The sequence below is a fragment of the Drosophila sechellia genome, chromosome 2L (assembly GCF_004382195.2).
Source record: "Drosophila sechellia strain sech25 chromosome 2L, ASM438219v1, whole genome shotgun sequence".
NCBI lineage: Eukaryota > Metazoa > Arthropoda > Insecta > Diptera > Drosophilidae > Drosophila > Drosophila sechellia.
The window spans coordinates 11,539,198-11,560,548 of record NC_045949.1 but is presented as its reverse complement, the minus strand read 5'-3'; the positions used below and the strand labels follow the sequence as shown (position 1 = coordinate 11,560,548).

Genomic DNA, 21,351 nt, shown 5'->3' with positions numbered 1-21,351 from the left:
CGATACTTCTTCCAGCTCTATACACTGCTTCTCTCGCTCTTCCGCCCGCAACTGAAACTCTGGATCCGCGTTAAATGTAAAGAAAATAAAGACACCGCTCTAATTAAATGGCCAACCGCAAGTGTACAGTGCGCGCAATGCAGTTAGTGACCAGTGGAGAGTGATGTGCGAGATCGGGCCACGAAACCAAGATCGCCATTGAGCAATCCGGGAACGGCGTCTGTTGAAAAGGGACGCTGCTGCAGGCAGAAAAAGGAGTGGTAGCTCGCTGGTCTATGGATAAACCCTGACTACATCGCTGGTGAGTGCAATTCGAATTGGCGACTCCTGCATTCGTATTCAAATTGGCCAATTGGACCCGGTCGAATTTGTGTGCCTAACCGTTTTGCCGCCTTTTTGTGCCCAAGCCCCGAAAAAGCAGCACAACTGCGCGAGGGGGTTGGGGGAGGGAGCTTCGGAGACAGCGGCAGCGAATCGTTAATAATAAGAACAACGCAATCGCACGCACACACACACACATGCTCGAGCACGCATTGTATCTGTATCTTGCGGTGTCTCTCGTAGTCGCTCTCGCTCTCTCGCTGCCTCCACACCTCTTGCCAGTGCTGGCCACTTGAATTCTTTCTAGCCAGTTTTTGTAATTGGAGTGAGTGCAGGTGCTCCCTGGCTAGATTTCTACTCTGAGTGCTAAAAGGAGTTGAGGTAGTTTTCATCTAACATGAAGATTTGTGTTAGGGGATACCTTAATCAGTAATTTATTATTGGTTTTTTAACTTTTGCCATTTTTATACAAGGTTATAATGATTAAATTGAATTATTTTCGTAAGTGTTTTCGATTTTCATATATTCCGATCAGGTAAACTGCCTTGTTATTAAAGTTCGTTTTTCTCTGTGGCTTATGTAAATGTTAGGTTAGCAGCTGATCTATCTTTATCTTGTATCTTAACTTATAAGGCTCTTTACTGAACATTCGGGCTAATCCGCTTGATCCCTTTTTTTTTGTTATGCTTTTGCCATATAAATATAACACATTTCAATAACATAATCAGATAGCCTAGATAGCCTAGCCCTAAATTGCAATAAATAACTTAAATATAAGAGTCGAATCAATAGATCCCCTCGCCAAAGCCAAACCGCCTGCACTGGCTCTCCCACTGGACTTTTGTGCTTTCGGCTGCCGCCCGAACGCGCCGCACGAAGAACTTTTACATCGGTCGCCTTTGCCTGCTCGCCTTCTGCTGCCTCCGCGTCTCATTCAGTTTTCAGTTTGCTTTGCTCTGTTCGCCGTTCACCACCGCCTCTCACCCGCGCGGCGTTTCGATTCTGATTGCCACTACTGTTGCGCACACACACACACACATTCGCCGGAGAGTGTGCCCGCCACCACCACCGTTGCAATATCAAGTAAATTTTCATATACAGGCGTCATAAGAACGAACCGAACAACCTTTTTAAAGCTTGTAAAAACTGCAGTGTGTTGTTCGAGGGGTGAAGCTGCTAGAGGGGGTGGGTCGGAAATAATGGGTGGGGGAGAGGGGCAAGTACCGGGGCTGATTGGAAACAATTGTGTTTATTTGTGAAATTCGCAGGCAAAAAAGAATGCGGGAATTATTAATCAAATGACTTTGCGGTCGACTTTGCTGTCAGTGTATTGGTGTGTGAGTGTTTTTGTAAGCGAGTGCGAGAGTATCTGTGTGTGCTTGTGTATGTGAGCTGCGCACATCCACAGCTACAGAGTTCCCATTAACGTCATCATCGTGTCATTCTTGCAAGTTGTAGAGCGGGAGAGGGGAGACGCAGGGTTGCATTTTTCTGAAATTTATTAACTATAGCACTTTGAGCGATCGGTGGCGCTCTCCGAATTGGCACTTTTTTCGCCGCCATATGTTAGAACGCAGCTCCCGATTCCAATTCCTTTGGCTTTTCCAATTGTGCTCAGAGATTTGTGCCTATGTGTTTTGTTTAACAATTATGAAATGCACACTAATTGGCTGTAATGAAAATGTGACGGACGTTTCTCCAACTCGATCCTCTCGCTCTTTTTCCTATTCGATTCGCCGCTCTCTCGGTCGAAATTTGAGCGACAGCCAAACAAAATTAAAAATAAAAAGCGGCAGCAGCGGCAATAATTATAACTATAACTCGAGTTTCGGATCTCGGCATATAGAATGTGAGCCAAAAGGCAAAACTTGTATCGACGCGCCGCCTGTACCCGCTTCTCTCTCTCTTTCGCGCTCTCTCGCTTGCTCGTTAGCTACTCTCTCAGCTTTCATTTTTTCTGTCTCGCCTCCTCGCTTTATTTTGTACTTACGCTTTGCGATTCAATTCGTTTTTATTGGTTTTCCGCTTTAGGCGGCTGGGAATTGTACGTAGCGTCGTTCGTGCAAAACGTTGTTGCTGCTGGGCCAGGGGGATAAGGGGTGGCGTTGCCGTTGTCGTTCAATGAATAATGAGAGACAATGTAAGGCAAAGAGAGGGAGAGAGGCAGGAGCGAGAGAGGCGAGACGAGAATAACAAAATAAAAAAAGCAAAGCCGTGTACAAAAGTGCACGAAAAGCAGTGGGCAAGAAGGGAACAAAGAGGAGGCGGCATGGCAAGAAAGACACAACTTTTTTTTTCCCTGCTGGCAGCCAAAAGCAAACCAGAATGGGGAGAGGGAGAGAACGAGGAGAGGCCCCCGTCTAGAATCTAGAAGAAAAGCAGAGAAGACTGACTGGCCGAGGAGGAGATGCACGCACATACAGCTCTTCTAGATATAGATACAATTAATTTGATTTGTTAGCACCGAAACCGCACCGCACAGCACCGCTCGCTTCGAATTGGAATAGTTGGAAATGTAAAATTTGCAATGCCCCCCCGATGGCAATTCCAATTCCCATTCCCTTTCCAATTAGAGTTAGAATATTTTTGCTCTTCTTTCCACGCAGACGCAGCCTTAGTTTCGATGTGTTGGTGACTTTTGCATACATATGGATGTACATATACATATATTGACTGCAAATAAATTTTCGCTTGATTTGCTTTCGCCCCCCTTTCCGCTCTTTCCACACACGTATGCAAGTATGCATGGTTGTGTGTGTGTGTGTGGAAGTGGAACCAAAACTGAAACCGAAACTGGCAGCAAAGGGAAAAGGGGAAGACTGTACCGCGGGCCGTTTGAATATTTCGCGTAAACATAAACACCGCAAACAAACTGTTGCTCACTGGTTATTATTGTTGCCATGTCTCCCCTCTCGTTTCTGCTTGCAGGTGGCCCGGCCCAAAGGAACACCCGCATCCGTCTAAATATACTTTCAAGTCCGCTCCTGGCGAGCCTCCCCAGTAAAATCGGCGGAATCGGGCCAAGAAGAGAATCACATGAGGTAAGTGATTTCAATTGCTGCTGTTTTCACATCAAAATACAGGGTGACTTTGCATCTCACCACCCAAAGGGGTTATTCAACCCCATTCGATACGGATCATTCTTGTTTTTGGACCATATGGCATAGTGTTCTCGTATAGAACAGCGCTTCTATAATCCCTTTTATAATTTATAATCCCTTCCGTAACGAGTAACCTAATTCGCTGGATAGCAACTGCTCGAATGCAAATCTCAAAGTTTCAAAATAAACTTGTATGGTTGTTGTTCTTACTTCCTTAATTTCCTGCAGTTTCTGGATATTACTTCATCAAGAGATGCCTTATATAATACTACTTTAGATTTTTAAATCTATGTCATCGGTCTCTTGCAGATCATCCCAATGATTCTAGTATAATCATAATATTCTTGATAAATTCTTATAAAGCTTAAGGGGCGTAATACGCTGGATACACTTTACTGAATCAAGACTAAATAGCAATAATGACCCATCACTTGAAAGTTATCTTAAAGATATGCTTAGATACATGGAATTGGGGATACCAGGTAGTTAACACAAAATTCTTTTGATCCGTTGATGAAGTGCTAAGGTTTTTGACCTGCGTTTCGGTTTGCACTCGATTAATTCGTTTTGTGGCGATGCTTGAGATACAGTTACTTAATAGTGGGCGGGGGTCCAGCCCCTTTGTAGATTGGGCCATTTGTCTTGCGTTCTGTGCTTGGCTTCATCAGCACTTTACATGCCCGAAACGAAACCCGCCCACTTTTCTTTTTTGTTTTTTGTGTTTCTGCCCGGGCTGGGCACTTGCACACACACATGTGCGTGCAGAAGACATATGTACATATGTATTTGGAGATTTGCACACACACATCAATGAAACATTCCTACCTCACCACATTAATAGTGGCGCCCTTTTTTAGTGTCCTTTCTCCCGCTCTGCGCTCTCCTCGATGTTTGCTGAATTATTTGCTCGAGAAAAACAAGAGAGTGTGAGAGCGCTTCGCTCCACTCCTCGCCTCCTCTCTCTCTCTCTCTCGCTACCATTTGCTTAGCATGTAAGCTGTAAGCTGTAACTGTAAAGCGCTTAGCGAAAAGGGGCGAAACCAGGACCTATGCAAACACTCCCCACCTCTCCCGCTCATGCGCGCGCTCTCCCTCTCTTCTATTGGAGCTCCCCTTACGCGCTCCCCTTGTTTACTCGCTCATCCATCTTTAATTCGCAGCTCGGTTTTTCCTACACACGCACACACTTACACGCGTTGTCTTTAATCGATTTGTACTTCTTGATATTTACATCAGCTCCCCCCCTAACTCGTTTTGCTCTTCCCTCTCTTACACGTTGCGCGCTCGCTCTCTTCTGCTTGCATTCTCTGATTGGATATCTAAATCCTGGATCCTGCCCCTCCCTCGACTTAACAGCCTCAAATTCCAGCTCCACTCCCATTTTCGTGTCCCTTGTCATTCGTTTTGCTGCCTTTTGCCATTTACAATTTATATAAAGTTATTTCATTGTGGGCCCTCTTCTTCTTCCTTTTATTCCTTCGGTGATGAAGACATACATAGCCATATGGGTGTGTGTGTGTGAATGTGTGTGAGTCCTGTGGTCCGCTAATGGGCAATTTATATCACTTTTAATGCCCAGCAGCGAAATCAATAAAACGAAGAGCTAGCTGGCCAACATCTTTTTACATAAATTAGTTCTGGGTAATGATTGTTTACTTTGTGTGTAAGTGTGGGGTTAAGGCTCAACTGTACTTGTGTGCACGTACATACATGCAACTGACATTTGCATTGTTGCACTGCAAATGTCCTGTAATGTCCTTCGGCCCCAGAATGCTGTCAAAATGCCACAGGACCAACACCTTCACCTCGACCGTGTGCTCATCTGTGTCTGATCATCCTGCTAAATATCATATGGATAGTCCTTTGTAAGTCAGCTTTTAGCTTTGGGGTATGCAGCATATTTGCAATATCATACATCATATCCTCGTAGATAAACCTTTTCCAGTCAATAGATTTGATTCCAATAAATTTCATTCATTTACAGGTGAACAATACAAATTGGTTGTGCGCCAATTACACACCCAAATGGATCAACTGTTAAAGTAGCAGACACAACATCAGCCCCACGGGAGCCAGAGCAAAGGCAGCAATTTCATGGTAATTGTCCCCCGTCAGCGTCGATAAGAAAGACCTCGAAAAATACCTGAGCAGCCAGAGATTTAGTGACACCACCTCCACCTTCCACTTGCATTTTTTGTTTGTTGTAGCCACGCTCAGCGAAAGCAGTCGACAGCAGCAACAACAGCAATATGTAGGCGCTCCTCAGCAGCAACACATGAAATACAACAACCAAGAACAGCAGCAGCAACAACAACAACTACTCCCAACAAACCAATAACTCCAAAACAAAAAAAACTACACAACAACAAGAACATCATTAGGATATAGGAATCAGGGAACGAGCAACGCCACAACGATCGCCCGGATCTGGACACAAGAATGCAGCACGTGAGCGCTGCCAGCTCTGTGCCATCAGTAGTAACTCCTGTTGTGACCACTGGTGGGACAACGATTACATTGGGCGGCCCACCACCGCTTCCTAAATCCGAGCACAAAGAGGATGGCAAGCCGCCGCACGGCATCGAAATGTACAAGGTGAACATTGAGGACATTTCGCAGCTCTTCACCTACCACGAGGTCTTTGGCAAAATCCACGGCGATGTGGTCAATCATCAATTAGCAGCAGCCCACGGCGGCCAGTTGCCACCACCTCCTCCGCTACCGCCGCAGGTTACCAGCCATGCGGCGAGTGCAGCGGCAGCCGCAGCAGCGGCGTCAACGAATAATGCCGCCGTTGCAGCGGTAATGGCATCAGCGAATGCAGCAGCGGCCGCGGCGGCAGCTGCATCGGCGGGGGGAGGACTACCGCCGGCCACCAGCGGCAATGGGGGCCAGCAGGTGACGGTGACGACGACCAGCAGCTCGACTAGCAGCGGCGGGAGCACCACCAGTGGGGGCACCACGACCACGGCGGGTGAGTTGCTTATGCCTAAAATGGAGGGCGGCATTCATGGCGTGGACGGCAGCGGCAATGGCGGCAATGGTGGCGGGCAAAACGTGGCGCTGGCGCCAGACGGTACGCCCATTGCGACGGGGACGCACGTCTGCGACATCTGCGGCAAGATGTTCCAGTTCCGGTACCAGCTGATCGTGCACCGGCGCTACCACAGCGAACGGAAGCCGTTCATGTGCCAGGTGTGCGGCCAGGGGTTCACCACGTCGCAGGATTTGACGCGCCACGGCAAGATCCACATTGGCGGGCCCATGTTCACCTGCATCGTGTGCTTCAATGTGTTCGCGAACAATACGAGCCTGGAGCGGCACATGAAACGGCACTCGACGGACAAACCGTTCGCCTGCACCATTTGCCAAAAGACCTTTGCCCGCAAAGAGCATCTGGACAATCACTTCCGCTCGCACACGGGCGAAACGCCCTTCCGTTGCCAGTACTGCGCCAAGACGTTCACGCGCAAGGAGCACATGGTCAACCATGTGCGCAAACACACGGGTGAGACGCCACATCGTTGCGATATTTGTAAGAAGTCCTTTACGCGCAAGGAACACTATGTTAACCACTACATGTGGCACACTGGTGAGTGTGATTGATTGGTGGGGGCGGACAATGCGAGCGGCGAGCGCCAAAACAAAAAGACAGATCAGATTCTCTCAGAACTAAATACCGAAAAAAAATATATATATATCCAAGACCAACTCCAGTCAGACCAAATTCTATCCATAGAGTACAAGAACAACAACAGCCATCACCACATCACACCAACCAACCAAACCAACCAAGAACCAAATCAAAAATTCAACCAGCCAACCAAACCAATCAAAAAGAATTGACAACAAGCACCGCAAAAAAATATATATAAACTTCATCGTGCGTCCTACGTCTTTTCCACCCACTCTCTCATACACTTCTATCTCGCTCATCGCTTGTGCTTCTTCTACCCGCCAACTCCCACAGTCCCGCCCACTGTACTCACACAGAGAGAAAAAACATAAACTGAAATTGGTCATTAATTTTGGTACCTTTCCTGGCCAAATAGTTCAACTATCTTATCGCCAACTTGCTTAGAAAGTGCCGAAATCCAAATTTTATTTCGTTTAAAAACATCTTACAAATGTTTTCCAAATTCAATGATATATAGTCGCACTAAAACCGCATGAATTCCTTTTTAATCTTCATTTTTGAAATGACATTGTTAGGAATAGTATTACAAACCAGTTCAGAAACAAAACAACTAATTGTGCCTAAGGGTTTCATAAATTAAATAATTGCATATACATTACGGCACTCAAGCTAAGGTTTTTAATTCTCTAGAACTTTTAGGTATAGATATAGTTCTGATTTTTTTTCTCTGTGTCAACTAACGCTTCATGCGAGCGAAACTCCAAAGAACTGGAGAACGCTCCTCGCCTAATCCCGCTACAAAATTAAAAGAAAACACGCTCACTCGCTCATACCGCTCCATTTCCCCCCAACCATGATCTCTGCATCACACATCCCCAGCTTCACCAAGTCTTAATCATGCTCACATGCACCACCAATCCAAACACTTCATCCAGTGCTCGCTCCACTCCATCACTCCAAGTCCATGTCCAATCCTTCACTCCCGTTTCGATTTGATAACTAATGCCTGTGCAACTTTGTCTACGCTCTCTCTGCTGTCGAACAGGGTGTCCAAAGCAAAGAAAGGTCAAGAAAGTAAAGAAAAGCTAAGAAAAGTTCGTTGTTGCTGCTTGTCGATTGCCAACGTCTCTGTGTAACTGCGACATTTCACACTCGATCACACGAAAGCAATTGGATCACACACAACACAAGAAACACGCACACACACACACACCAACCAGCTCACCTGCATAAATATCTGCTAGGTAGGCTTAGATACCTACCTTAAACTTTAGCTCTTTGGCCAAACTTTCTTCTGGAACCGCACGTTCCGCACAAAAACGTAAAAAAGAACAGCATCCTGAGGATCAGCATTGAGTAGAAGCAGAGTTGACAGGCACACACAAAACAAGACACACATCCAATGAACATCATCCACACCACATACAATCCACAACACATCTGACACCACCACGCCCACGTCCATATGCCCGAGCCAGCAGCCTCCGTTCGCTTCGTTCGTTCGAAACCACAACAACGCAAGCCACGGCCAGTCTCACACCAAACAGAAAAAAATACGAAGAAAAGATTTTAATAGGAAAGAAATAAACCCACCCACCCACGCAGCCACCCCATCACTAAACAACTAAAAAAAAGAAAAAAAAAAAAATAAGACTGAGCGGTGCGCGAGGATGGGTCGGGGGATCTGAAATTTTGTTTTTTCTCTGATTCGCCAACATTTCTCCAATGGGCTGCCGCAAGGATCCCTTTTGGAGAAATGGTCGCTGATTCGAGTTGAGCGAGAAAAAAGAAAATGCTTGCGCTAACGAATGCGATTTTGTCTTGTCGAACGAGATCAAACGCCATTCCCTATATACAACAATTCCGTTCTGTTCTGCTACCCTCTCCCACATATCCAGGTCAAACGCCGCACCAGTGCGATGTCTGCGGCAAGAAATACACGCGCAAGGAGCACCTAGCCAACCATATGCGATCACATACCAACGAGACGCCGTTCCGTTGCGAGATCTGCGGCAAGAGCTTTAGCCGCAAGGAGCACTTCACCAATCACATACTTTGGCATACAGGTAAAGAGACAAAACGAATCGTAAGCCCGCTTCCTGCACCTCGATCCCGATCGAATCCTTCCCACCAGTCCGTCCAGCCTCCAGCTACAGTCCACGACACATAAAAAAAACCCTGTATACACAGACACTTGGCGGCGCAGCGATAACGAACTCTGGCTAGGATTGGGGTAAAAGCTAGTTGCACTGCACTGTTCTTCGTGGATCAATTACTTTTCCATGTGTTCTAATATAACTAACGTTTGATTTAGAATGTAGTCTTAGAATTCTTTACAGCAATTGTATGTTTTGATAGTCATTTTCAGCGTAACTCTATAAAAATATGTTTTGATAGGACTTAACCAAGAAGTCAGCCAGTTTTTAAATTCTCTTCTTTAATCGGTTTTCAATGTTTAAAAGCTGATTGATTCTAGATCTTAAAGTTTTCTACTTCTCTTCAATCCCTTGGAGTTCAAGGTTTAGCTCTATGGTTTGTTCTTGTAGTTAGTTTTCCTAAAATACAGATCGCGGAGACAGTGAACACACGATTTTCCCCCGTCGTCTAGAGGAGATATACAACACAAGACCAATCCGCGCCAGGTGTCCAGTGACCCGCAACCAGCCAGCCCAAACCATGACCGCCCCCCCTGTTCCATGGCGATGATTACTAATCTCTAAACATTTTTTCGTCCCATTCGCGCGACACCCACACATTTGCCACGCAAGCAGGCGAGACGCCGCACCGGTGCGACTTTTGCTCCAAGACGTTTACGCGCAAGGAGCACTTGCTTAACCACGTGCGCCAGCACACGGGAGAGTCGCCACACCGCTGCTCCTACTGCATGAAGACGTTTACGCGCAAGGAGCACCTGGTCAACCACATACGCCAGCACACGGGTGAGACACCGTTCAAGTGCACGTACTGCACGAAAGCGTTCACGCGCAAAGATCACATGGTTAATCATGTACGGCAACATACAGGCGAGTCGCCGCACAAGTGCACGTACTGCACCAAGACGTTTACGCGCAAGGAGCACCTGACGAACCATGTGCGCCAGCACACGGGCGACTCCCCGCACCGCTGCTCCTACTGCAAGAAGACCTTCACGCGCAAGGAGCACCTGACGAACCATGTGCGCCTGCACACGGGCGACTCGCCGCACAAGTGCGAGTACTGCCAGAAGACGTTTACGCGGAAGGAGCACCTCAACAATCATATGCGCCAGCATTCGAGCGACAATCCGCATTGCTGCAACGTTTGCAACAAGCCGTTTACGCGCAAGGAGCACCTGATCAACCATATGTCGCGGTGCCACACCGGTGACCGGCCCTTCACCTGCGAGACGTGCGGCAAATCGTTCCCGCTCAAGGGCAATCTGCTCTTCCATCAGCGTAGCCATACCAAGGGCCAGGAGATGGAGCGGCCATTCGCCTGCGAGAAGTGCCCCAAGAACTTCATCTGCAAAGGTGAGTGAGCTCTATGATTGTTGGCTGTGCGTTGCATGCATCCAGTGGAGGCACGCGTGGCGTGGCGTCAGCATAGTGTCCCAGCTACAGTCATAATCCAAATACCTTAATCCCAATCCTTCTCTCCAGTTGCTGTTGTGGGGATTGCTTTCACAGCCTCCAAATGTCGTTTTCGTGGGTCGATTCTAGTCAGAAACCAAATCAAAAATCTTTTAGTTTTTCAAAAGATTCATGTTTCTTTACTTGTTTTATTTATTTAATATATGTAGGTCTTTTAATTAAACAGTAAAGAAAAACCATCCTAAAAGTAGAATTTGAAATCATATTGAAATTAAATACATATTTTGAACAAAATTCTTGATTTAATCATATAACTAAGTACATTTTATGATCAGTGTAGAACTTGTTGCATTTAAAAGCAAATGATTTGAATTAATAGTAGATTACTTTTAGCAATATTTAAGATTTCGGTTTTTTTGTTAAAGTATACAAAGTATGACTAGACATTTACCTCTTGAGCCTAATTTGCATGCCGACAACGACTGTGAGAGCAAGTCCCCAAAACTTACCTGAGCCGTTTTCGAAATTCAAGATCCCCGACGATCAGATCTTCATGTCGCTTCCATTGTCCGTTTCGCAGGTCACTTGGTCTCGCACATGCGCTCCCATTCGGGTGAGAAACCACACGCGTGCACACTGTGCAGCAAGGCGTTCGTCGAGCGCGGCAATTTGAAGCGCCACATGAAGATGAATCACCCGGATGCTATGATGCCGCCACCACCCGTGCATCCGCATCCGCAAATACCGGCTGGTGTGCTGACGCAAGTCAAGCAGGAAGTGAAACCGATCATAAGTGAGTCGGCAAACACGACTGCGCTAGCGCAAGCGAGTCTCCCCGTGCCCAAGTCGCCCAACTTAACCGGTCCTCCTACCGTTTCAGTTCCCCATCACTCGGCGACCACCACGATGCACACCATCCAGCAGATCACGGCGGGTGCGGCGGGCGGAGCCGGTGCGGTCCAGTTAACTCCGGGTCTGGTGCCCCTGGTTACATCCACGCTCATCTCACATAATGCGGCTGCCCAACAGCAGTCGCAGAAGCAGCAAGCAGCCGCCGCAGCAGCTGCACAGCAACAGGCCGCAGCCGCCGCTGCTGCCCAACAGCAAGCAGCCCAGCAACAGGCGGCTGCTGCACATCAGCAGCATCAACAACAAGTGGCCGCGCAACATCAACAGCAGGCTGCAGTGGCTGCTCACCAGCAGCAGCAACAGCAGTTGCAGCAGCAGCAACAACTGCTTCAGTTGTCCATCCAACAGGCGGCTCACCATCATCAGCAGGAGCAGCATCGCCAACAGCAGCAACAGCAACACCAGCAGCAACAACAGCAGCAGCATCACCAGCAGCAACAGCAGGGTCATCCACAGGCCCCGCCACCGCAGCAGCAACAGCAGCCGCCGCCCATCGCCTTGATCAGTGACCCAAGTGCTCTGGCACGCGCCGCCATCCAGCTGCAGCATCTGCCAGCGAACGTGGAACAGCACCCGGTTGTTTACTAACAGTAGCCCCTCCTGCACGGCTACACTCCCACCACAGCGCACTCCAGCAGCACGACGAGCACCTCAATAGCTGCCACAGCGGCCACTGCGTCGTCGCAAGCGGCGTGGTGAAGGCATGCGGTGCCACCAGTGAGCCAGTGCTAGTGAGCCGAGCTGACGCGACTTCTCTAAATAGGACACACACCATAACGAGCGCACCCCATATAAGCAGCTAGTTGTATGTACAATAGTTTTAGCAGCGCGCTGGTTACGCTGATCGGTGGCCCCAAGCGGATATCGTGGTACGCTGGGTTTCTAGGGTGTGACGATTTTTAAAGCAAGCGTGTGTGGTAAAATATTACTTTTAGGACAAAATGGCACGGTATTGCCGTTCAAATGTCCAGTCTTCTGAAGCCCCAAAATTCAAGTGATGTTAATTAAATATTTCGTTGGCAACTATTTAGATTTTAATTCGTGAAATATTGTAAAGCAAACCATTTGAAATAATCAAATCACCCTAGAAACTCAACGAGATGTATTTCCCAATCGCAAGCAAACTAAACACTCCTCAACTAGTCTGCCGCCGCCAGCTTTAACGTGCAATACAAATCATCTCATAGTTTGTTCTTGGTATCTCTCCCTTTTATGTGTATCTTTAATGCTTAGGCGCTTAGCGTCTAATTTTATTCACGTGTTTTCTACATTTTTGAAATGTGTGCCAGGCGGCGCGTGACTTTGTTTGGTTCGATCGATTTGGTTTTTGTGATATCCGATTGTTCCTAAGCTGCGCTCAGTGAATCAAATGTATCCGAAGACCAATCCGACTCAGGCAATTTTCTCGCTAGACACTTAAAGTTAAGGGGTTTTTGTTGCCGTAACCAGCAAAAGCGCACCATCTTGTATTTTTTATTGTGTTTTGTCTAAGTTATGATTTAATCCATATGGATCGACATTCATAGAAAGCATCCTCATCATACATAAACATATGCAGATATGCATAGGCATACAATTATAATATATACTTATAGTTTGTAAATAACACGCAACAAGACCCTTGGAAATCTATCGAAAATTATTATCACAATTGTATTATTTTTGCATTTTCCAAGGAGGATCATTGATAGCGAGCTAACGCGCGAAAACTTTCACATATATTGGCCAAGTGTAGTCCTTAACCCAGTTTACAATATATCGAGCCCTGAAAGTGGGGCTGTGAAGATTATGAGATATATACATTATTATATGACAGTGGAAACAGAAGCAGCATAACGGCAGACCCAACTAACGAGATAAAGAAAAGGGATTAAACAAACAAGTTATTATATTTAATGTTAGTTGATCTACTAAAAGTAATAATTGAAAGCACGGATCGAAGGAATGGAGATAGGAGTTCCCGCGTGGGAGAGCGAGTAGTTTTTAGTTGGGCGCGTCGCCCAATCATTATGATTACAATTACAATTACGATTATGATATATGAATACTAAACCTATAACAACAAGTTATTACCCCACTATTAAAGTTAACAAGCAACAACAACAACCCATACATATACATATATACGACTAGGCACAACTATAAAATTAATTATAACCCTTAACTGTGCTTGTGTTGAAAACAACAAACATTAAAAACAAGTTAAAGCCGTAACGAAATAAAAGAAAGTGAAAAATTAACGAGAAAACCCCAAGCGCCACAAGCAACAACATATCTGCTTTAAATTTTACAAAAAAAAAGGGAAATCTATAAAAAAGTAATATTAAACACGAGTCAACGTTTAATAATTTAGTAAGAAAACTAACTACACAGACAAACTGACAGACATACGACCTACACATTATGCTTCCTTTTAAATGCAACATTTTATACATTTAATTATCGTGAATTAAATGCTTAAAATACAATTTTAATTTAATTTAACAAACTGTAACTGTACACGAATAAACGGAAAATGTAAAACTGTTTGTTTAACCATTTAAAGACACAACTTGGTTTTATTCAACCTAATTTTATTGATTCACGATCATCGCAGCAAAGTGCACATTTTGAATACACTTCGAATGCAGGGAACAATTGAAAATTGTAAGAAATTATCATTGATATGCATGTATTTTGCTTTCACACTGAAAATAATTGTTTTCGAAGTCGCAAACACACACTATCACACGTCTATAATTATGTAGTTGAGTATCCGTGTTAGTTTTTGGGTGTTTTTGGATTTTTGGTGATGTGTATAGAGCGCAGTATATAGAATGCATATAGAGATATATATTATTGTACGATTATTGACTAATATATAACGGATATGTATGTGTAGTACGTGAAAGGCAAGTCTAAGGAGACGACAATTCACTTGTGTTGCAATATTAATGAACAAACGAAATAATTTACTTGTAAGTTGCGTAGTGCAAGCCGTGAGAATAGAGGTAACTTTCTCCACAACCCACACTCACTGATCGACAGACACATACCCATTAACCTTAATGATAAAACGCTGGGACAGCGCCGAAAATGTTTCCTAGGAGAAAAATTAACAGAAGCTGAAGAAAACGCTTGGAATGCCCCAATTAACGTAAACATTAAAAGCAACAAACAGTAACAATACTAAATAGAAACAATAATGTACTATAAATCAGATACAATACAACACTATATATACCTAAAATATATATGCCTATACGACAGAAATTGGACAACAAATGAAATATATATATATATATATATATAGTATATATTGTACAAGTTACGAGTAAAATGTAATTAAAATTTATGAAGTAGTAAGCACTAAACAAAACAAATAAATGAGCAGCAAAAACGCGCAGCATAAGCATAAAACCGGATTTTACAAGAAACCTATTGAAGATATGGTACTTGGGCTTAAAACTGAGTAACCCCTTGTAGAATTATATTTTTTTGTTAAGGACATTTTTTTTATTTCGTATCTTTGAGATCCGTCGAAAACTATCGGTCCGTTTTCCCATCTCCAAAAGGATAAGTCGTTTAGGTAGCGCGAATTTCGCCCGATCTGCCTGGAAACCCACCCCTAAATGACCTTCCCACTAGGTAGCATCGGACTACTGACCGTGGCAACTACATGGATTCGTTAGTATTCCAAGCACCACGATCGAGAACAGACCGCAGATGACGTCCGCAAGCGATACAGGTAAGGAATTGGCTAAAAACGAAAAATAGAAAAAACAATAGCACTGAGCCCATTAAGACGATCGTCCTTCAACTTTTTAGAACCCACTGCAGTAACGCTGCTCCAGCTGAATGACGATGTCCTGGCTTTGATCATCCGCCAGCTGGACGTGTACCAGCAGTTCGAAATCAGCAGGTTGAACAGGCGCTTGGAGAGCATAGTGGACATGCTCTGGGAGACCCGTGTTCGCAACGTTGTCCTGCAGGACGAGATGTTCGGACGATCTGGAGCCAATTCCCGACAGTTTGTGGCTTTCATTCTGGCCCTGGCTCCGCACATGCAGCGCCTGAGCTGCAAGCAGTTGGATCTCCGAAGACTGCGACTGCTCAGTAACCACACCCTGGAGAGGATTCACTCCTTCGAGTGGCTGGGCAATGTGTATAGACGAGGACGCGTTCGCTTCGTGGATGAGGATGTGCGAATGCTGCAGAGGGTATTTCCCAATCTAAAAAGCCTCAAACTTAGAGGCTGCCAAATTACCGGGAAGTACCTATGCGACCTGGAAGAGCTTACCGATCTCCGCCTGGACGATTGCCAGTTTCTAGAATCGCAGCACTTTAGGGACATCTTCCGGCAGCTGCGACTGCGCAAATTTGACATAATGGAGGACTGTGACGAGGTGAACTGCTGTGATCTGGCGGATCTGCAACTGTGTCCCACATTGGAGCATATCAAGATTGCGGATTACCACGTGTGTATGGAGTCGGATATTACGCAGCAACTACTGAAATTGCCTCACCTGCGAAAGCTGTCGATTTATTCCAGGAACTTTGTCTTCGATGTCCTATCGAGGATAGTTAGTCCCACAAGTCCTCCCGGCGATGGCCGACGAATTGAGGCCATTAGTTTCAGTGGAGTTTTGCACGACTACGGCCGGTTCTTCAGGGAGCTGGGAAATCTCGGGCACTTGACGCGACTGGAGCTGTACAGCCAGCCGGAGGAGGAGGAGGAGGGCGGCCAGGTGCAGTGCCTGGGGGATCAGATACTGCGGCAGCTAGCCAGTCAACTGGGTGGGCTGACCGAGCTCCATTTGTGTGGCTATCAGTTGGAGAGTCCTTTGGGCCTGCTGGAATTCGTGATCAATTGTCGGCAGCTGAGAGTCCTCGACATTACTCGAACCTTCTGCCATGGAGAATCCTTCGTCTGGCGGTGTATTGCCATTTTGGCCAAGCAAAGCTGGCGCACTCGCCCTCTAGAGCTGTGGATCCGGCATAGCGATATCAAACCGGAAATAGTTCGCAGTCCGCGCTGCATGGACAACATAAGGCTGCTAAAGGTGGATTCCAAACAGATCGGACGCAATACGGACTACACATCTGGCGTACTCAAGTTTAGCTTTGTGCGGTAAACCGCTGCCCCGTGATGGGATTCGCTCCAACTGATCGAGCTCCAAATTAAAAGGTTTTAAACTGAAATATAGTTAAGTGTACTCCTTTGTCAATTGCATACCAAATAAAAAGATGTAAATATATTTGCAAAGCGATTTTTTAATGCATTATTATTTTTACTGCCCTTAGGGATTAAATAGATTAACTTCATGTTGTACACTTTAAAATTCAAACACCCAAGTCCTTGCAATAAGCGTCAATCCAAATGAAATTCGAGTTCAGAGCTAAAACCTCGTCGACAAGCCAAACTTTGGACCGATGCCCACGAGGATGACCAAATGCGCCAGCCCTTCCGCCGAGCCCCCATCTACCTCCACCTGCTGTTAATAACCGAGGCCGTGATCGGACTGCTGATCCTGGTGGTGACCGCCTACTACCACACCGTGCTCACCGGCTATCTGTCGGAGATCGAGTGCCGCCTGGTGTACGGCTATCTGTTTGGGATCTACGTGTTTGGCGCTCAGGTGGTGGTGACCTTCCTCTGCAGCATTGCCATGTGGCGGCGAATTTGGCGGCGTCGCTGCACGCCCAACATTCGCCTCTTGCTATCCGTGTGGGCCTTCTACTCCTGCGTAATCATTGCCTCCGGTTTCGGGTGCATTTGGAATCTTTACCGGGGTGTCGATGTCCTCGAGAATGCGGCGGACACCTCGCTGACCCGCGGCATCGACATGTACTACTCGTGTCCCGAGTGGAAACTTCTGTGGGACGGACTGCAGTGGCACAAGGAGTGCTGCGGGGTGCATGGCTACAAGGACTGGATGAACGCGGAGTGGATGCCACGACGTGAGAATAACTGCACGTCGATGGTCCTGGCACCCTTCGCCTGCTGCAAGCGCTCCTGCGACAGCTGCTTTAACAACTTCCTGCCCGGTGAGGGTCAGTCCATCGGTGGCAATAGCCGGCAGCCTTTTCCCGCTCTCACCGTGGACTCCATCAATGCGAACGGATGCTTGCCGGCGTTCGTTGGTGCGGTGTGGAACTGCTTTTACATACTGATGGCGTTATGGGTGCTGGCCCTTAAGTTTCTGGTAAGTAATTGGTAATGGACAACGTTTGCAAGTCAGAATAATGGGGAATAATGGAGACATCGCCATTAAAAGATTAAAATTATATATCTCTTTGTCTGGTAAATGCATTAGCGTAAGGCATATTCAAATCAAAAATATGAATATCTAACAAAATTGTATTTTAAGATAAGACCTAAGTTAATCATCTTTTTAGATCGTGCTTTGTTGTATGACCAAGTTCATAGTTCACCGACAGAACGAGGGCGATGGCTGCGATAATGTGGGACTCACGGATGATGATGGCCATCCCTTGGTCGTGGTGGTGGGTTCAGAATCTTAACTAATCCAACTATAGCACCTAAATCAGTCGATCCCCCAGAAATATCCGTGCAACGTGCGCTGTGTGACAATTGCCGAGGATGATCTGGTATCCGACAACGTTCCCGATGTTAACTACTGCAATTGCACCGAAATGGATGACGAACCGTGTGGATACTAATAGTGTGCTTAATTTTACTTTTATATTTTATATTAATTTAATTAAATTTACGAATTTGAGTTAACTTAATATCCAATCGGGTAACATTAAGAATGATACAGCTCGTGAACGCAAAATATTATTTATTGGATACTTATGACATGGATGTTGTACTCTTGGATGTTAGATGGATTACTTGCGCATCTTCTTGGATTTCTTCAAAGTCTTGTCCACCAGTTGAGCAATATGTTTGCGCAACGCCAAAAAAGGCTTCAAGCAGATGCCCTGCTCAACGAGACCCACAGCAATGGTATGAAAGAAATCGGTGACATCCACGGGCTTGGCCAGCAGCTGACCTGGTGATACGGAGCCGGTATCCCCTGAGGTCTCGGGCGTAGTGCTACTTGCCATCTCACGGAGGAATGGTTCCAATTTGTCCCAGCTACGTCGGGAAACGCGAGCTCCAATGGACTCTGATGGCGCATAATTGGCGCGAGAGATGATGATACTCTTCTGAGGCCCCACGATGTGTACCTTCAGGGTCTCTGGCTTCTGTACCACCAGTTTGGGTGAGGTGGGGTTTATCATTGGAATTTTTGGCAACACGGCTATTTCGGTAATCTCCAAAGCACTTTGTGGGCGTCTGCTGTAGGAAAACCGGAATCTTATACTCCTTCTTACATTAGACATCTTCAACTTACGGTGCACCCGCCTCATAGGTGACATACGGGGACCAGTCTGCCCCATCCAAATCCATTCTAAACGGTTCACAAAATGAGTGAAATGATTTTGCTGTATAACTTTAAATATACTCACTCATCTTCGTTGGAATAGTCATCTTGATCACCTTGATCACCTTGATCATCTTGATCATCTTGATCATCTTGATCACCTTGATCATCTTGATCACTTTCCCTAATAATGGGGTAACTTGTAAATAATCTATCAAAACATTATAAAAAAAAAACTTACACAGAAGGCTCGTTTGTAATCTCATCACTTTCGGGAGCTCTAGAAAGAAAAAAATAATGTGAGTGTTTTATAAAGCTATATTAATGAAGTCTTACAAAGCTCCTTGATATTCATCATCATCGCCCACAATGTGAGGAACCTTTGGTTGGGACCTGCAATAAAGAATCCATCAATATATTTAATACACTGCTTTCCTTTTTAATTACATTTTTAACAAATTTTCAACGTCTTGCTCCTGCAAAATGACAATGTGAAAAGCCGTGCGACCAGTGTGTCCACAATAAGAACATTAGTGTTGATAAAAATACTGTACTGAATACTGAAACCCTACTGTACCATATGTAATTGATACATGAAATTGAGTTCAAACTATAACCACGTTTTATTGACAACTTATTTTATTAAATCCTAAAAGTGTCGGTTTTGGTCAATTTTAGCCTTAAAATTGTAGTAAAACATAAAAAGTTTTAATTCCTATAAAAAGACAAAGCAGTGTTGTATAACAGGCTTAATTTACAAACTTCCATATGCAAATGTAATTATACATAAGTATGTAAAGTCAAGCCATCACTATGTAATTTCACTTTCGGAAATGTTTTTATATATTGGGTGGGTTTTCGTTTTTATTGAACTTTACATGCTTAGGACTAATAGTTAGCGAACCTGGAATAATTAGAAAAAATACAGCCCTACCAAAAAACAAATGCGCATGCCGCAATAATGCAATAATTCAATCTTTTAATGTGACATATTGTTAACTTTTTCGACTATATAAACATTGTAAAATCTCTAATGCATTCGATTGGGAAACATAAACCACAAGACATGGGCGGGAACGGGCTATTCCTGGCTGATTTCATTGGCATCTGAGAAATCCGAGACGGCGACGCTGCTGGTGCTGATTAAATGTCGATCGGGCATTTCACCGATGGAAGGAAGAGTGGTGCTATCGCTGGCGCTGGACAAAGATACCTCCTCCCAACTGACGCCGGAGTCGCACTCGTTGTCCGGGGAAACGGGTGTGGCGTCGCTATTGTGCGGCTCCTCCTCCGGTGCCTGGCCAATGCTGATAGCCGCCGTTGCTCTGGAACGTTTGCCAACTAGTTCGACGTTTTCATTGCGATCCGCAGCAATGCGCTTGAGCTCGGGAATTCGATTGTCCGATGTGGGACTCCAGTCCATGGCACGGTGCACCAGAGCCCGAAAAGTTATACGGATTGGCTCGCTCGGTGGACTGTCCACTTCTGAGGGATTTCTCCTGGTCACTTGCGGCGATATGATCATCGTGGAGTTGTGCAAGGCACTGGGATGCGAGGTCAAAAAATCAGACTCGCTTTCCTGCCGACATTAATGAGGAGCTAATTAGTTTTTGTTGTTTATTATTTACTGAATACTTTTCCCACATGCAGAGCCCTTTCTAGATCCTCATCCGGGGGACTGATACTAGCCGATTGCTGCACTACACTTGCTAACTCGGTCATTTCCTCAATATCCATGCCTTCCTCGTAGACGCCTGCGCCTGAGCAAATAGTTAGTTATATATGTTAAGGACGTCTAACTTAGGATATCTTACTTTTGAGGAAGTCAACTAATCTCCTGTTTGTTCGGCTGCGTAACTCCATTTTCAGTGGGACAAAAACAACAACTTTAGTAGCAATATTATTTGGTTACAATGCCTTTGCGCTTCTTCTTGCTGCTAACGGAACTTTGCGCCAGACTGAAATCGTCTATAACGCCATATCGATAGTTAAGATTTGATCCCAAGTAATGGTCACACTTAGAGATGGTGCAACAAGTTTTTGAGTGGTATGTAAAAATATCAAAAACTATTAAAAAAAAAAAAAAACGATGTCTCTGAAAATGTTGTGGTTATTATAAACCCAATACATATATATATTTTTTTTAGAAGTGATTCAGTTCTATAATGTAACTTGATAACATTTTATATGTTTTCCTCGTAATTTAAGTTCAGTCTAAAAAATACCTCAACAAAAAGCCTTTAAATAAATTCCAAAAAAAAAAAACGTACACTTCGTTAGGTATTGGACTTAAAAAACAATTTATGGATAAAAAGCTCGGCTCCAAAATGGCGAAGTTTTAACACCAGCTCTGCGAAGTTAAAATGCATCGTGTAAAAAGTAAATGCTTTGCGAACTTTTTGTGTGGTCAACCTGCTGACCAAAGTTGCAGCTTTCACTGC

The 21,351-nt window shown here is 45.2% G+C and overlaps 5 protein-coding genes and 1 long non-coding RNA gene across 18 annotated transcripts; 3 read left to right on the top strand and 3 right to left on the bottom strand.

The window, feature by feature from the left end:
• The first annotated feature begins 12 nt into the window (after positions 1-12).
• On the top strand, positions 13-14,060 carry LOC6612186 (gastrula zinc finger protein XlCGF57.1). Of its 12 annotated transcripts, none has more exons than XM_032727843.1 (9): positions 13-301; positions 3,250-3,362; positions 5,407-5,519; positions 5,630-6,930; positions 8,958-9,125; positions 9,828-9,998; positions 10,083-10,568; positions 11,209-11,421; positions 11,509-14,060. In XM_032727843.1, the coding sequence occupies exons 4-9, from the start codon at positions 5,862-5,864 to the stop codon at positions 12,123-12,125; spliced, it is 2,724 nt and encodes a 907-aa protein (XP_032583734.1). In that variant the 5' UTR covers positions 13-301; positions 3,250-3,362; positions 5,407-5,519; positions 5,630-5,861; the 3' UTR covers positions 12,126-14,060. The 12 variants fall into 12 exon arrangements, with proteins under 12 accessions (XP_032583734.1, XP_032583733.1, XP_032583739.1 ...); XM_032727842.1 differs by having other exon boundaries at positions 5,630-7,014; XM_032727847.1 differs by having other exon boundaries at positions 14-301; positions 5,630-6,396; positions 9,831-10,568.
• Positions 1,552-2,134, bottom strand: LOC116803639. The gene is made up of 2 exons (XR_004363710.1): positions 2,014-2,134; positions 1,552-1,949 (listed from the first exon to the last, which is right to left on the bottom strand). It is a non-coding gene; the product is annotated as an uncharacterized LOC116803639 (long non-coding RNA).
• Positions 14,061-14,532: 472 nt separating the features above from the next.
• Positions 14,533-16,786, top strand: LOC6612185. The gene is made up of 2 exons (XM_002036666.2): positions 14,533-15,264; positions 15,345-16,786. Exons 1-2 carry the CDS (start codon positions 15,243-15,245, stop codon positions 16,649-16,651), a joined length of 1,329 nt encoding a protein of 442 aa, XP_002036702.1. The 5' UTR covers positions 14,533-15,242; the 3' UTR covers positions 16,652-16,786.
• An 86-nt stretch (positions 16,787-16,872) lies between these two features.
• Positions 16,873-18,202, top strand: LOC6612184 (tetraspanin-12). The gene is made up of 3 exons (XM_002036665.2): positions 16,873-17,722; positions 17,916-18,023; positions 18,081-18,202. Exons 1-3 carry the CDS (start codon positions 16,970-16,972, stop codon positions 18,198-18,200), a joined length of 981 nt encoding a protein of 326 aa, XP_002036701.1. The 5' UTR covers positions 16,873-16,969; the 3' UTR covers positions 18,201-18,202.
• Positions 18,203-18,302: 100 nt separating this feature from the next.
• Positions 18,303-19,485, bottom strand: LOC6612183. 2 transcript variants are annotated; one of them, XM_032721897.1, is made up of 6 exons: positions 19,358-19,485; positions 19,247-19,303; positions 19,152-19,190; positions 18,996-19,094; positions 18,881-18,937; positions 18,303-18,822 (listed from the first exon to the last, which is right to left on the bottom strand). In XM_032721897.1, coding segments are annotated over exons 1-6 (705 nt in total). In that variant the 5' UTR covers positions 19,360-19,485; the 3' UTR covers positions 18,303-18,371. The 2 variants fall into 2 exon arrangements, with proteins under 2 accessions (XP_032577788.1, XP_002036700.2); XM_002036664.2 differs by having other exon boundaries at positions 18,303-18,825; positions 19,358-19,484.
• Positions 19,486-19,867: 382 nt separating this feature from the next.
• Positions 19,868-21,042, bottom strand: LOC6612182. The gene is made up of 3 exons (XM_002036663.2): positions 20,725-21,042; positions 20,555-20,670; positions 19,868-20,489 (listed from the first exon to the last, which is right to left on the bottom strand). Exons 1-3 carry the CDS (start codon positions 20,771-20,773, stop codon positions 19,992-19,994), a joined length of 663 nt encoding a protein of 220 aa, XP_002036699.2. The 5' UTR covers positions 20,774-21,042; the 3' UTR covers positions 19,868-19,991.
• Between the last annotated feature and the right edge of the window lie 309 nt (positions 21,043-21,351).

Excerpts from the sequence above, each read along its gene's own strand:
- LOC6612186 (XM_032727838.1), top strand. The coding sequence starts at position 5,862 with ATGCAGCACGTGAGCGCTGCCAGCTCTGTGCCATCAGTAGTAACTCCT. Across the intron at positions 9,126-9,827 it reads TCACATACTTTGGCATACAG|CAGGCGAGACGCCGCACCGG; the intron begins GTAAAGAGACAA and ends TTGCCACGCAAG. Across the intron at positions 11,422-11,508 it reads GGAAGTGAAACCGATCATAA|TTCCCCATCACTCGGCGACC; the intron begins GTGAGTCGGCAA and ends CTACCGTTTCAG.
- LOC6612182 (XM_002036663.2), bottom strand. The coding sequence starts at position 20,773 with ATGGAGTTACGCAGCCGAACAAACAGGAGATTAGTTGACTTCCTCAAA. Across the intron at positions 20,671-20,724 it reads ATTAGTTGACTTCCTCAAAA|GCGCAGGCGTCTACGAGGAA; the intron begins GTAAGATATCCT and ends CTATTTGCTCAG. Across the intron at positions 20,490-20,554 it reads ATCTAGAAAGGGCTCTGCAT|GAAAGCGAGTCTGATTTTTT; the intron begins GTGGGAAAAGTA and ends TAATGTCGGCAG.
- LOC6612185 (XM_002036666.2), top strand. The coding sequence starts at position 15,243 with ATGACGTCCGCAAGCGATACAG. Across the intron at positions 15,265-15,344 it reads GACGTCCGCAAGCGATACAG|AACCCACTGCAGTAACGCTG; the intron begins GTAAGGAATTGG and ends TCAACTTTTTAG.
- LOC6612184 (XM_002036665.2), top strand. The coding sequence starts at position 16,970 with ATGCGCCAGCCCTTCCGCCGAGCCCCCATCTACCTCCACCTGCTGTTA. Across the intron at positions 17,723-17,915 it reads TGCTGGCCCTTAAGTTTCTG|ATCGTGCTTTGTTGTATGAC; the intron begins GTAAGTAATTGG and ends TCATCTTTTTAG. Across the intron at positions 18,024-18,080 it reads GCCATCCCTTGGTCGTGGTG|AAATATCCGTGCAACGTGCG; the intron begins GTGGGTTCAGAA and ends TCGATCCCCCAG.
- LOC6612183 (XM_002036664.2), bottom strand. Across the intron at positions 19,191-19,246 it reads GATGAATATCAAGGAGCTTT|AGCTCCCGAAAGTGATGAGA; the intron begins GTAAGACTTCAT and ends TTTTCTTTCTAG. Across the intron at positions 18,826-18,880 it reads ACCTATGAGGCGGGTGCACC|CAGACGCCCACAAAGTGCTT; the intron begins GTAAGTTGAAGA and ends GTTTTCCTACAG.